The sequence below is a fragment of the Hippoglossus hippoglossus genome, chromosome 10 (assembly GCF_009819705.1).
Source record: "Hippoglossus hippoglossus isolate fHipHip1 chromosome 10, fHipHip1.pri, whole genome shotgun sequence".
NCBI classification, from domain to species: Eukaryota; Metazoa; Chordata; class Actinopteri; order Pleuronectiformes; family Pleuronectidae; genus Hippoglossus; species Hippoglossus hippoglossus.
This window is the reverse complement of record NC_047160.1, coordinates 7491717-7506120: the sequence shown is the minus strand read 5'-3', so window position 1 is coordinate 7506120 and position 14404 is coordinate 7491717. Positions and strand designations below refer to the sequence as shown.

At 40.2% G+C, this 14404-nt stretch overlaps 2 protein-coding genes across 4 annotated transcripts in view; both read left to right on the top strand.

Moving 5' to 3' along the window:
- The window catches only part of gpc4 (glypican 4), a 31522-nt gene extending 26061 nt beyond the window's left edge, over positions 1–5461 (top strand). Inside the window, exons 4-9 of the mRNA XM_034597769.1 lie at positions 261–426; positions 1473–1603; positions 1700–1846; positions 1941–2065; positions 2162–2334; positions 2424–5461. Of these exons, the coding sequence (XP_034453660.1) occupies positions 261–426; positions 1473–1603; positions 1700–1846; positions 1941–2065; positions 2162–2334; positions 2424–2647 (966 nt within the window). The 3' untranslated portion in view covers positions 2648–5461. The remainder of the gene's footprint in view (positions 1–260; positions 427–1472; positions 1604–1699; positions 1847–1940; positions 2066–2161; positions 2335–2423) is intronic.
- Positions 5462–6738: 1277 nt separating this feature from the next.
- LOC117769127 (DELTA-sagatoxin-Srs1a-like) lies at positions 6739–8556 on the top strand. Of its 3 annotated transcripts, XM_034597772.1 has the most exons (4): positions 6739–6770; positions 6803–6839; positions 7392–7499; positions 8048–8556. In XM_034597772.1, the coding sequence occupies exons 3-4, from the start codon at positions 7432–7434 to the stop codon at positions 8472–8474; spliced, it is 495 nt and encodes a 164-aa protein (XP_034453663.1). In that variant the 5' UTR covers positions 6739–6770; positions 6803–6839; positions 7392–7431; the 3' UTR covers positions 8475–8556. The 3 variants fall into 3 exon arrangements, with proteins under 3 accessions (XP_034453663.1, XP_034453662.1, XP_034453661.1); XM_034597771.1 differs by lacking the exon at positions 6739–6770 and having other exon boundaries at positions 7375–7499; XM_034597770.1 differs by lacking the exon at positions 6739–6770 and having other exon boundaries at positions 6821–6839; positions 7322–7499.
- The last annotated feature ends 5848 nt before the right edge of the window (positions 8557–14404 follow it).

Sequence of the window (14404 nt, the reverse complement as noted above, 5' to 3'; positions counted from 1 at the left end):
ATCTTTCTTGGAAAAACTGGCAGGGTTTCCACTGCAGTGTCTCTGATAACATAAACCTCTTTGTCTGCTCTGGTATTGCATGGTTTTTCAAGTTAGTGAGTGATTCATTGATGATTAGATTCTCCTGATTTGTGGAGTGGGATTACAAAATGACTGTTCATACTTTCCTAGTCTAAGTATGTGTCTGTGTTGCTGTTGGATGAGTGTTTTTGTTGTGGTACAGTGATAGCTGAATGCTCACTGCCCCCTGCCTCTTCCAGGTCAGTGCATCTCCCAGCTGTGTGCGAGCGGTCATGAAGATGATGTACTGTCCCTACTGCTCGGGCCAAGTGGCCCTGAAACCCTGCCAGAATTACTGTCTGAATGTCATGCGTGGGTGTTTGGCCAACCAGGCCGACTTGGACACAGAATGGAACAACTTCCTCGGTAAGCAACCGTCATGTGAACAAGGACACTTTCTGCAGTTGTTATCAAGCAAACCTGACCGTAAATGCACCCTGCTCTAACCAGAATCACTTAAAGTGTTTGATTTGGCAACAAGACACAAATTCTTTCACATGTTGTCACCGCAGTGCTCATATTTCAAGTTTTATCTAAACTAGTTTTATGTAAACATTTTTGCCTCTTTACGCCTACGGGCATTACACCAGGATGACATAACAGGATTGGTGGCTTGATGGAACTGGGGTAATTACATGTGAGGAATATTTTTACCGATCGTGTTCACCGGCTCTATGGCACTTCAGTTTGGTAAAAACATGTATAACAAAGGAACACAGTGTATTGTAAAAATAAATCGTGTACAAACACATCCCTCATTCTTTAGTATCTTGTTGAAAATAAAGGGAGCGAGGGAGTGGCTGTACATGCTGTACATGTTGTGGCCCTCAGGATGACTACAGCTCCTATGTTGTGTAAACACAGGCCCAGATCAGTTTCCTTCTAATGAGGGTGGCACACATATCACTCTTTTGTATAAATTATATTTGCTCTACATAACTAGCTTTGACATCACCATCACATGTGTTCGTCCCTGGCTGAGGACACTGCTCACTGTGGAGACAGTTTCTGTGCAGCAGCTTTTCTCTGCAAGAATCCAGTCTCTGTTTAACTGTTTATCAGTAGCCTGCTCGCTGGTGTGTGCTTCCCCCTAGTGGCCTTTTGTAGCATCCACCTCAGAATAAGGGGAAATAGATATAAGATGACTTTAATGATCCCACTCTTGGGTAATAGATGGGACGATGGGAAAACATGTGAAAGTGTAAAATAGAATAAGTTAGGCAATAAAGCAGAATTTTTCAAATCGGATTGAAATAAAAATATAGAGAATATACGCTTTTCACCACAGACAGAAATGTTATTTGTAGAGAGAAATATACTTGAGTAAAGTAATTTTATGAAATATCTTTGCAGTGAATAATTTTTTCATGTGTTTTTATTTTAATGAAATTCTCAAATTTTCTGCTCTTCAGATGGTATGCTTAGTCTGGCTGAGAGGCTGGAAGGTCCCTTTAACTTTGAGTCTGTCATGGATCCCATCGACGTGAAGATCTCCGAGGCCATCATGAACATGCAAGAAAACAGCATGCAAGTTTCGCAGAAGGTCAGTATATTTTTACACAATTATTAAAAGAAAAGAAATAAGGATGAAAGGATTCAGTTCCACTTACATAACTTTATTCTTGTTCACCTCCGATAGGTTTTCCAGGGTTGTGGGCAGCCCAAACCGAGCATGGCCTTCCGTTCCAAGCGTTCTCTCAAAGAAACCGGCTTTACTGGCCGCTTCCGCCCCTACAGCCCTGACGCAAGGCCCACCACCGCTGCGGGCACCAGTTTGGATCGATTGGTAAGGTCTAAGAAAATCCAGAGCACACTCGGACTACTATTGCTTTGTTTTAAGTTGTTGTGTCTGACCCGTTCTTTGTGTCTGTGCTACTTAGACAACTGATGTGAAGAAGAAGCTGAAACATGCAAAGAAGTTCTGGTCCACATTACCAGAGGCTGTGTGTGTAGGTGAGAGGATTGCACCTGGGGATGAGTGCTGGAACGGAACCGCAAAAAGCAGGTAAGAAAAAACAAACCAAGTACATGGAATTCAAATTTTGCTGTATTGTTGTTCAGTCTGACATTTTTGACTAATGTTAACTCTCACTCGACACAGGTACGAGTCAGTTGTCATTGGCAACGGGCTGGCCAATCAGGTATCAAACCCCGATGTGGATGTAGACATAACAAAGCCAGACATTATGATTCGCAGTCAGATTGCAGCTTTCAAAGAAATGACGAGTAGGCTCAAAGCTGCGCACAGCGGCAACGACATCTCTCTGGAAAACGGTGAGGACTATAGTTCTTAAGGATTTTAATCTATGATATAAAGTCCTAGTTGCACACGTCTGACCCTCTGTGTCTTTTATGTTCCCCAGATGACGGCAGCAGTGGAGGAGAGGAGAGCGGCAGCGGCTGTGACTCTCCATCCTGCGACACAGACCGGGACATGTACTTCTCCACTCCACCGAACCCTGGCAATCCCCGGGTTGATCAAGTGGTGGTGGGCAAAACTCCATCGACTGGGGCCGCCACACACGGAAGCATGGCGCTGGCGCTCTGCGGGCTGGCCCTGGCCCTGCTCGCTCCCCACCTGAGATAAGACTGGCTGGGCAGGGAGAGGACGAGAACGACCAGGAATGACGGAACGAAGGGGGAAACTGTCAGAGAGACTTTAAAAGACTGCCTTCAGGACCTTGGACTGTCCGCCATTGGGGAGGGAGACTCTTCTTAATATTATAATAACTTCACTTTTAATTATTTGTTTGTATGTTTTTAAGGACATCAGTGTACAGCAATATGATTTTCGTCCCAAAAATCCACTTTATTCCCCTTTTCCCAGATAAACCTTAACTCCTTATGGCTCTTAGGGAGCTTCACTATGGTTCTGCTTGCTGCCTTACAAACATGCTATAATTGCCTTATTCAGGCAATTTCATAATTAATTAGTGTGCCTTCTTCAGTGATTGCCACCTGATAACTCAATAGGAACGAGTGAGTGCCTGTGGTGGGACATGTCTTCATAATTCTGAGGATTGTTTTTCTTTCCATTATTCAAAGGTCAACACATCATGTTGTTGTGGGTGTTAACATCCCATAACGATGACTTTTCACATTGCCAATGTGCACACTGTGAACATTTCTGTGCATTTATACATTTACACACATGAACCAGTCAAAAGCTCTGATGCTGCCTGTTGATCTCCACTCAGGAACAGTTTGAGCTTCAGTTGAGTTTGAGCTGCAGAACGCTCATAAATCCAGAGAGAGACATTACAGCACAGGTGGTAATGTTTCATCAGGAGCTTTCGGGCGTCTGTGAGCCCAAACATGCAGGTTATATGTCTGCTATGAGCGTTATCACGACTTCACTTTGAATTTCCACATGAATTTGTTAGTTTCCTCAGCTTGAACTTTTCAATACTAAGTTCATACCTCATGCATGCTCTCGATGTCAATGCAACCGAGTGAGTTGAAAGTGTCTGAAAGAGTTGAGACGAGCGGCTGGCGACCTGCTGAAAGGTAACCGCCGTGGAAGAAGGACTCCCCTGACATTACCCCTAAAGAAGGCAAAGCTGACAAGTCCTGAAAGCCCTTTTTGGTACTGTAAGCTCAGTTCAGCACAGAAGATTTGACTCAGCAGTCTTGCTGTTGGAGAAGAGAGGGTGGTGACATGTATGTTCAGAGCATTTCACATTAAACTAGAGAAGCGGAACAAAAGACAGTGCTTTGATCAAATGAGAATCGAGAAAAGATTATTTTAATACAGGGTTTAATGTTGAAGAGGTGTTGTAATTTTTAGATATTTTTGGTATGAAGATATATATTAGGTACTACAGTGGATTTTACTGCTAGTTTTAGGTGGTGGAAGAGGTCAGTGTGCACATGGGGGCACTTTTGGTCAGTGAGCACAGTGTGTTGGGGCTTTATTTTATCTTTTTTTTTCTGCCCTCATCACCTCCGCCCCACAAAACACACATGTACCTCTTAAATGGCCTTTGTCACTATAAATGGACTCATCCTGAACCGGTTGATCTACCTATCCTCATGTTCTCATCATTTCGACTCGAGGTGGAATGTTGAAGTATTGCTACCAAAATGAATACAACATATGGTGCCTGATCTTCGTTTTGTTTAATTAAACTTGGTACATCATTAGCAACTCGGTAAAGTCTGAAAAAAAAGAATGTCGATGTTTTATCTTCTCGTCTCAGATACCCTGAAGGGTGTTTGAGTTCATCGTTACCGGCAGAAGAGCACAACATCAGATTTTTCTATGTGGTTTGATCTGATGAGTGTGTCTGTTAGTTGCATTACCTGGTCATTTCATCTCTAAAGATGCTGCCTCATGTAGCTTCTGTACAGTAATTTATGCATGTATTTGAATGTCATTTCCAACTCTTTTAGAACTGACGTAGATTATTCACACTACAGTATTCAGGAGGTTTCTGATATGCAACGTTCAGGGGACGAATATTAATTTTTCAAAGTATTTGATTTGATCTAATATTGGAGGTTTTAAATATGCATTTTTACCAAAATTGAACAATGGATTTGCATGTTTGATATTTGTCTGCAGCTGTGAAACAAACAGGCTGCCGTTTGACAGATGACTGACAGAAGGTGAATACTGGACACATCCTGTTCGCTTCTTATTTGGCTTTGAGATAAAATTGAATTGTCTCCAAACAGTGATCAGCAAGGAAAGCAACATAAAGAATCTGATTTTGGAGGATTTTATTAAACATCTATGCAACCTGTATAAAATCCTGAAGCCTTAAATTAGAATTATGAAGCTGGGCTTCAGCAGCTCCATTTGACATCACTTCTGCATGTAACTGCCTCAATTCCCCAGATATTTTTTTTTTTTATGTTCCACCAACATTTCTACAAGAGCTTGTGCATGTGTTCGTGTCATGTGACGCAGCGTGTGAGGAAACCCAACTTTCTGAGAGTGCTAGGAAATGTTTTTGGGTGATGATGGTAAATGTCTGTGCTTGCGGGCCAGGGCAGCGACATTTCCCAGCTGGCAGGAGTCGGTCCAGCTGCTGGATGATGTTCTCTCCATCCACAGAGCAACTTCAGTCTTGTGACTTTAAAGTTGAGTGGGACAGGTGTCGAAACCCGTCCCTCTGCCTTTGGCCCACAAGAACAGAGAGGACTCACTCTCTGAGGAGCGAGTGAGGGACTTGACTGAAGAGAATAAAAGAGAAAAAAGAGATGTAAATAAAGAGCAGCCGTTTTTAGATGTCTCTAAAAGAGGCCATAACATTACACCAGATTTTTACTTGTCAGAGTATCTCCTAAATGCTATGAAAAAAACAAGATGAGATAGATGTTAAATTGTAAGAGGAAAAAAATGTATATTAAACAACATTTCTTAGTCTTGTTGAAATAAAGACTGCCAATATTTAAACTGTGAATGTCGTCATTTTCCTCAACACTTGTAAATACGATGGTCCAGGGTCTGTTGTCAGTTTCTTTGTTCTTTGTCAACTCAAAGAGGGCGACAGGCTCATAAGCTTTAGTTTCATCACAGAAATTAAAATTAATTGTTTTTTTGTATATTTTATTCTGCACAGATAAATACAAATACATGAACTGTATACAGTGCAGAGGGAGGCAGAAAACCCAATGGAATTATTTTGAAGCCTCTAACTAAACATTGTTTAATTTTCACAAAATTAGAAAATACTAAGTTGACATGCTGAAAATGATATGACTACCTATGAGAGTCAGCAAATTAATAATAACATATATATAGCCCAATAAAAACAATTATACTTTATATTTTCAAATGGTGTAAAGCAGTGGTCACCAACCTTTTCGAGCCCAAGATCACTTTTTAATTCCAAACGTAAGCCAATGATAGGAGGGTCATATTTATTATTTATTGCAATTTGTGTTAAAGGCTGAATGTACAAGAAATAAATATACACAAAGAGAGGCAGTTGTGCAACTTTTTCTATTCAATGCACAATATTCAAATCAATATCAATTCATATTTACAATGCACAATATGTAGCTTCTCAGTTCCACATCATGTTCTGCAGAGGAGCTGCTACTGCAGCACTATGTTTTTACATATAGGCTTTGATTTGAATATGGCCACAAATATGATTATTGTCTTGTATGAAAGAAGTCCCTTGTACTCAAATAAATACCAGTACTACACAGTATGAAGCCGTGCATCTTCTGCTCTTGCAAATAATTCACAATGAAAAAACCTTTTTAAACAAGGGAATGGATTCCATTAACAGAAACGCTGGAGTGCTTTTATTTTGAAAAGGCATACAGAAAGTGTTGCAACCATTTGTTTGTGACATAAATTCATCAGATAAACATTAAAACTCAGGTAAGATCATTTTCTCTGTTTATTCTGCTGTGAACCACAATGTTTATCTGTTTATGACACAAATGTATTTACAACACTTTCTGAATCCACTCATTTGTTCCAACGGGGCTTTGGTTGTTATCGACAGACCGAAAGATGCGCATCTTCATACCGCAGAGTCCTGACATCTAGTCTCGTACATAATCCGACTTGTATTGAAGGAAATGCAGGAGATAAACCTGCAGCTCAGACGCCAGTAGCGGACACACAGCGCGTGTGAAAAACAGACAACCGACACACAGACAACCGACACACAGCTGATCTGCGGCGCGACGACAGCCAGTGAGTCCAGAGAGTTGGGGGATCGACAGTGAAGACTGGCAGATCGACCTGTAGATCGCGATCGACGGGTTGGCGACCACTGCTCTAGACACACTTCTCTTTGGCACTAGGCATGCAGGTGTAAAATACTTGAATTATCAGATTTTCAACAAATTGATTGCTATGCTGAGACGATCCGGACTCTGTCTCGGTCCCTCCGTCCCAGCTACACCTCCAGTGCAAAATATAATGTTACTATATTATGATAATAGTTATGATAATCATGAGCCCGAAGTCAGAGCCCAATCTTAAAAGTGTGTTAAGTTAATAAACACTCCATATATGTATACTAGTTAACCCAGTTAACGTTTTTGAAGCTTCTTTGATCCTACAGCTGTTCCAAACCTTGCCCTGCAGACACCTCTGTCCCTCAACACAATGGAAGAGGGGATCTTTTTCCTTTAGTTAACCCAGTTAACTAGTTTTAGATACACAAGTCTGTTCACGCAATCTTCACATACAAAATGCAAAATTTCCATTACACCCTTCAATCCTAAAGTGATGTCTTTTATATCCAAAGCCATTAGTCAGCCTCCTGAAAAACTGTGACATGACTATCAGCAAAGCACAGGTCAATGCCCTCTGCTTCAGTGATACTGACGTCCCTGAAACAGTTGTGTCTTGTCTCTAGGCGTGACTCTTCCCCTGCCACCACTTCACACCTCATCACGATGCCTTTTCGCCAATGCACCGTGGAGATTAAAAACGACTCTGGCCGCTACACTCTGGCCAACCCAAGGTGATGTGTTGCTCATTTTCTGACATACATTTTAAACCTGACTTAAGCAGGTCTCTGAGTTGTAGTATTTGGTAAGAAGTATCCCCAAACTTCTTTAATCTGGACTTTTATTTAGTGAGCAGCGACATTACATGATGGCCAAAAAAAGATAAGCTATCATTTTTTGGTTTTGCATGTTTACCTGCTTGTTCAAACTGCATCGTGTTGGGACACCCTGTGACTGTTAAAGTGGGTCTGAATACTCGCATACCCTTTTGTACATTAAAGTGCCATTACTGCAACTGTTCTCGAAGTCAAAATAGGTCCATTGTTTGAATCGTGTTCATGTAAGTGGTGAGGAACGTAATTCACGTTCTTTGTTCTGTGTATCTAAATGTATTTTTAACCTAAGCTACCGTGAGCAGTTCAGATTTGGTCCAGAGAGAAATGAGTTTCCCAGTTTGGTGTAGAATGTCTTTGGCCTGCACCACCACATCTTGCACCTCTGCTATGGAAAACCACTGAGATTTATGTCGGTACTGTCTGACACGGTGTGTTTCTGTGTTCAGGCTGTTCATTGAGAGAGGCTGCTGTGAGGTCCCTCTGACACCACTGGTGGGTCCCTCCTCCACTGGCAACGCAATGTTCAACAAGACCACCGGCTGTGCAACTGGAGCCGTTGGCGTCTTCACGTATAACCTTTTCAATGCCGATCTGAACGACTACAGCCACTTCATGGCTGTCATGTACTCTGTGCCCTATGACCGGAACATCTACTCCACCTGGTTTGCTGTGGGCATCTTTGAAAGAGAAATTCACTGCGACTACTATCTGTATGATATGATGTATAATAGAGTTGAACACAACTTTGTAAGAGCAAAAGCTGACGGCTCTGGCATTTCTTATGAGCATGATAGGGCTATTGTCAGTGCCTCCATGTCTAACTCATGTCAAGCAGTCTTGAGGGTGGATATCAGTGATACTGGCAAATACTGAGTTAATAAAAGTTCCAACTGTTATAATGTAAACTATACTGTAAACCGACAGTGAGTTTAATAAAATATTCCAAGAACCTCAATCAACTGTGGTGTTCATTAATCAAAACACTTCAAGTATGAGTGTGCACTGAATCTGTCACAACTTCAGTCAGCTCTTAACATTTTCATTGTCTTATCTTATTTTTTGCATGTACTAATTCTCATGTCATTTCAGAATTCAGCCACTCCCCCCTGCTCTGCATCACCTCTTTCCCACGGATCCCAGTACCTGCCCCACCCCCAGACTCACCTGCTTTCCATCAGTCATTAGTCACCCAGTATATATACCGGCTCATTTCCTCTGTTCTCTGCCAGATCGTCTAGTGTGTTTTTTCCTAGCTTTCCAGCGTTATCCCTTGATTCATTGTTCTGCCTGACCTCCGCTCTGACCTGCCTTCTGGACCCTGGATTCCCGTTTTGCCTGCTCCCTATCGGATTTGTTTGCTACCTCTGACTGTCTGCCTGGCTTTTGACCCCTGATTATCCATTAAACAAGAACTCCTGCCATTCCTAAGACTGCTCTAGTGTCGTGCTTTTGGGTTCACGTTTGCCATTTTGCGCATCCTGACAGAATCCTAGTTATTGGATGTGTGATTTTGAAAAGCTGATCCATCAGATCCTGTTCTCTTTTGCATTGTCCATGTATAGATACAATTCACCTGTATGGGAATTTGAGCTAATGCAGATTTAATTTGGCTGATGACACCTCCTAATACACACAGGTCTAGTTGATGGGGCTGCTTCTTATGGGTTCAAATCTATAAGATTGGAATTATATCAGTTTACAAATTCAAACAGTTTGTAAGTGAGGCAGTGTGAATAAAATCTGTGAACAAAGGATATCCGGGTATCATTATATTCCATGAAGTTGCTCAGAATAATAGCAAATATATAATGTGCTGTGAATGTAATAGAAGACTCCACAATGTTGTCCTTCAAAATCGTCAACACTTTTCAGCACCCACAGTGGAGATGATCGTAACTGATCCCCCTGCCCTCTGATCAGACTGTCACGATCTAAATATAATTCAGGTTTAAAGATATCGTAAGTACTTCAGGCTCTCATGCAAAGTGTGGGAACTATGAGTGTTGAGTTTTCTAAAAGCAATCGAATCTGTTTTCAGATGTTCACAAAATCAACTTCTATCAGTGTCTGTGTCACCACATTATTTGTTCTCTCTTTTTTTCCACTAAGTCAAATCTTTTCTACTCAAGCACAAACCTGAATTTCTCGTGGTGCTTTATTTTACAGGTTCACAAAGATTCAATAAAAGCTACTAACTTGTTTCTGTGATCATCACTTTACAAGCTTAAAATCTTTTTGACCATAATTTGAGGCCATCATTACTGGACAGTTTGATGCCCCTGGACTGATCTTTCTATATTCGAAATATATTTGACAAATATTTGAAACTAAATTCATCATCTCCTGACCATAATCGATGCTAGTGTATCTTCAGGCACAGAAATCTCAGAAGCAGCTGAGAATCCTGTTTAGACAGCTTCTCTCAGATCAACCTTGATAACTTAACTCCAATTAGCTCATTAACTTGTATTTTAGAACTCATCCCGACAGAACTACTCATAGAAATTAGTACTTCACTGAAGCAATCTATCATTATCACCAGGCTAGGTACCACAATCCTTTAAGCTAGCTGTAGTAAACCTAAAAAAACACCCACTCTGGACCTGGATTAATGCAGAGCCGACAATTTAACTGATAAGCACGAGGTGGTCTTTATATCAAACAATTGGGACTGAGGGGATCGTGTTGGATTTAGACTAATTAATGATTAACAACAATTATGACTGAAATGACTGGAGACAGAGAAAAGAGAGATAACATTGGAGGATATGATTGATCTGAATCAAAGGGCACTTCTGTAGTTACATTTCTAGAGAGGTGCATGCCAGGCTATGATGCAGGGTACGCAGCTACATCAGCATTTATTCAACAGGGAAATATAAACTGGCTTTTAGCCATTAAGACTCTGTTGTCTTGTTCAGCATCTTCATGTAATTTAAAACAACAACCTATGGAAACTTATTTTAATTAGAAATAACCTAACCACACTTTTATTTGCATTGAAAAAAGATTTAAATAGGATGAGTTACTGTGTGCATGTAGGAGCGTTGACTCACCAAAAACCAGAGCCAGACCATGAGACATCCCCACAGCGATCACACCCGACACTGTCTGAACACAATCAAATACAAAATAATACAATATTCAATAAATAAGACAATATCAAACTTTCTGCCTCCACTTGCACTCACACAATCAAACACTACGAACACATACCGACACAGACACACATGTGGCAATATTCCCATTGGGCTGCATTTTTATAAACAATCATATCATTCATTGACCCTCACATTCTCTTTCTTGCTATTTTAACAGATAAGAAGAAAGTTCTGTGTAAACACTGTATCCCCTTTGACTCGAATCTTACATTTTGCTTCCTGTATCTCTACAGTATTGTTTGTAGTTGACAGAAACATCAAAACAGCCCCATAGATGGTTACAGCCATCTGAATATATTTATGTCTCTTATGGAGCATGCATAAGGTGTCAAGGTCATTAAAGGTCATAGAAAGAGTGACATAATGACATCATTAAATTCATTTCAAAATAATTCCTAACAATATCACATATCTTTGTTCAGTTGATTTAAAGCTGAACAAACTCAAACTCACTATAGCAGTTGGCAGTCCAGCATCCCCTTTGTCCTAAATAAAAGATAGACATTTTGTGTTGTTTAAAAACAACAATAAACAAATTAGACTCCAATTCTGATGCCAGTCTTGAAGTAAAAACTCTTGTCACAACAAATATTCCCACTCCATTGAAACCAAATCTGCAATGGAACGAGAAAAGGAAAACAGACAGACTATCTGATGATCTTCCTAAATAAACACAGATAGGTAAGTGTGTGTGTGTGTGTGTGTGTGTGTGTGTGTGTGTGTGTGATAGTCTCACAGCAGCTGATACGATTTGTGCAGAGATTCCCTTCAGCAGGCTGTGTCGAAGAACAGAACCATGAACTGTCGCATTTAGATCCACGGTCCTTTTTCTTCACACATGTACCCTGGAGTTGGACTGTCTGTGTATCAGCCCCTGAAAAATAAGTAACTCTGTCTTAATTTATAAGATACACATACATATTTTTTTAATAAGAAACACATCTTTGAACATTCACAGCCACCATCATCTATCTTTTAGGACAAAGACCACGGTCTCCATAGTCAAACAGATTTTAATATTGCAGATCAATAATTAACAGACTGAGAAGACATTTTTCGATAATACACCGTCACAAAATGAAAGTCCCAGTTATTCTAGTCACACTAGAGAACAGATGTCTTTTTTATAATCTCAACGTGCTCAGTTTGGGGACAGAGAACACATTCCCTCAATGTCACGATCATTTAAATCTTTATATTTTCAGCACCTAAATTCAAATTATCTACCTGGGGAAAAATAAGATCAGCTTTAAAGCTCCAGTGTGTAAGATTTAGGAGGATGTAATAGCAGCAAGATTCATCATTGTGTTTCTGCTACCTTAGAGACCACACTGTAGAGATAATATTAGGGTTTCATTTCACAGCTGTAGACTCTGTGGGTAAAGGTATGACGTCTGGTGCGTCACTCACTTTATCTGTTCTGTTATAATAAAAACATTATAAAAAGAAGAATGATTGCAGGGGCAGAAAGCTGCAATTACAGTTTTTACCCCTTTAACAGATGCTAAAAGTGAATTTGTGAATTGTTATCTGATTGATTCCACCTTAAGATCCCTGAAGCAGCAGCATGAAGCCACAATATTTAAATTTATCTCCACACGGAGTTTATGCATCTAACTTTCTTTGTATGACATAATGACTTACTGATTGTATATTACTGATATCCTCCTCCGGAGCTGCGTTCCCGCATGGATCACAGAGGACATTTACGCTAAAAACATGGTCTAAATAACGCTGTTTCCAGTCGAATTTCAGTTTCGGGGCTTACGGATACTTGGATGACGCCACAGGAACAGTGTTTTTATTCTGTTGTTTTATACGTTTGAAGAAGTGGTCCCCATTTAGGGGGCAGCAGTTTACCTCTGAAACTCCAAAAGTGTTTTGTCGACTCTCACACCTCCCCCACCCATCTGATGGCATAGTGGTGGGTAGATAATGAGTGAATCTCATAAAAAAATTAACACTGTAGAAGCTATTTGATATATAGGTAATTACCATCGAATGTATATAAAGATAGACAACAACGCAGCTCCGAAAAGTGAAGCCAAAGCGTTTCAATCGCCACCTGGTGGCTTCCTGCAGTAGAGGTCATAAATCCTGCCTCCTCCGTGTTAGTTATTGGACATGGACCAAACTAAAAAGTCAGAGTACACATCATATAATGTGCCTCTCAGAGATGGTTTCCGTGATATTATGTAATTCTTATCACACTGATGTTTGTTCAAGTGCTCATTTTTCCAGTAAGTGTGAGTCGCAATTGGTCGATCATGTTTATCGCAAGGGCCTTGCTACTGCGGCCCCATCCGCAGCCGCATACTTTAGCTTCATTTCTGGACAGTCTTAGGAAGTGGACATGCGTTGTTCATCTTTATAAACAGTCTGTGGTAATAACAGGTGCAATGAAGTATTCTATATGTCAGCATCTACAGGTGGTAGACAACAGCTGCACAGGCAACAACTGCCAAGAGAGAATCAGTGTTTATGGATGTTACGGTGCTGGTGCTCATAAGATTTCATGTAAATAAATTTCATCTTAATACTGAAGTGTTGTTCTCCTCTTACTACCTTGTTTTATCAGATCTGCAACGAGAAATATCTGCCACCGGACGGCTGCTGATGGTTTTAAGGTTGTCTGCTCTTCTTGTGATTAGGAAGAGCAGCTCTGGATCTCATCTGTTGTCCCTGGACAGTTTTTAAAATGTCAACCTAAAATTAAGATTAAATGACTTGTTATAGTCAACACATACAAGCAACATATACAGACTAATATTCCGACAGGTACAATGCATAACAATAAGTAACAGGACAACATATGTGACAATGCACAGCAGGTAAAAACCAACAAAGACAAACTGCAGACAGGCAGCAAAAGTCAGGAGTTAGTCTAATGTGCACAGATCTGATGCTCAATAAGCCATTTCTTCAGCTGACCAGTATAAGAACGTTTAGTATTTACTTCTCTTATCTGCATTGGCAACAGATTCCATTCTTTAGATGCTGTCACAGAGAACGCTGACTGACAAAAGCACATGTTCCAGTGGGAATGATACGTTCCCCCCTGTGATACCTCTGGTAACCTGAGTGCCTGATCTTTGCACAACAAATGTCTTCAGTGGGGGCGGAGCACTGTTGGGTAATATCTTATTAACTAGACAAAGGTTTCTATATTTAACCATGTTTTCCCAACGTAAAAGTCTATGTGTATTTATAACTTGACAGCAGTGAAAATTGTTGCGTTAACAATACTTAAAAAATGCGGAATAATCATTACATTTGTTTATATCTTTGCGGTTTCAAAGCTGAGTGATTGTCTAACAAATCTAAAATTCCTAAATTAAATCTAACTCGTTGGCATATTCTTTTTAGATGAGATCTATAGGAGAGATTGAAATTAATCCAGACAACCAGATACTTATACTGAGACACAACTATCATTATTTCGGAAATGATTATATGTGATATCATTATAGCTGATAGCATTATATCTGATATCTGATATCAGTATATCTGATAACATTATATCTATAACATTATATCTGATATCATTATATCTATAACATTCAATCTGATATCATAACATCTATAACATTCAATCTGATATCATTACATCGTGGTCGTTTTGAAAAGAACATACAGTTCTGG

Coding starts and splice junctions, on each gene's coding strand:
- LOC117769127 (XM_034597770.1), top strand. CDS start 7,336: ATGCCCTCTGCTTCAGTGATACTGACGTCCCTGAAACAGTTGTGTCTT. Junction 7,500..8,047: donor TACACTCTGGCCAACCCAAG/GTGATGTGTTGC, acceptor TTCTGTGTTCAG/GCTGTTCATTGAGAGAGGCT.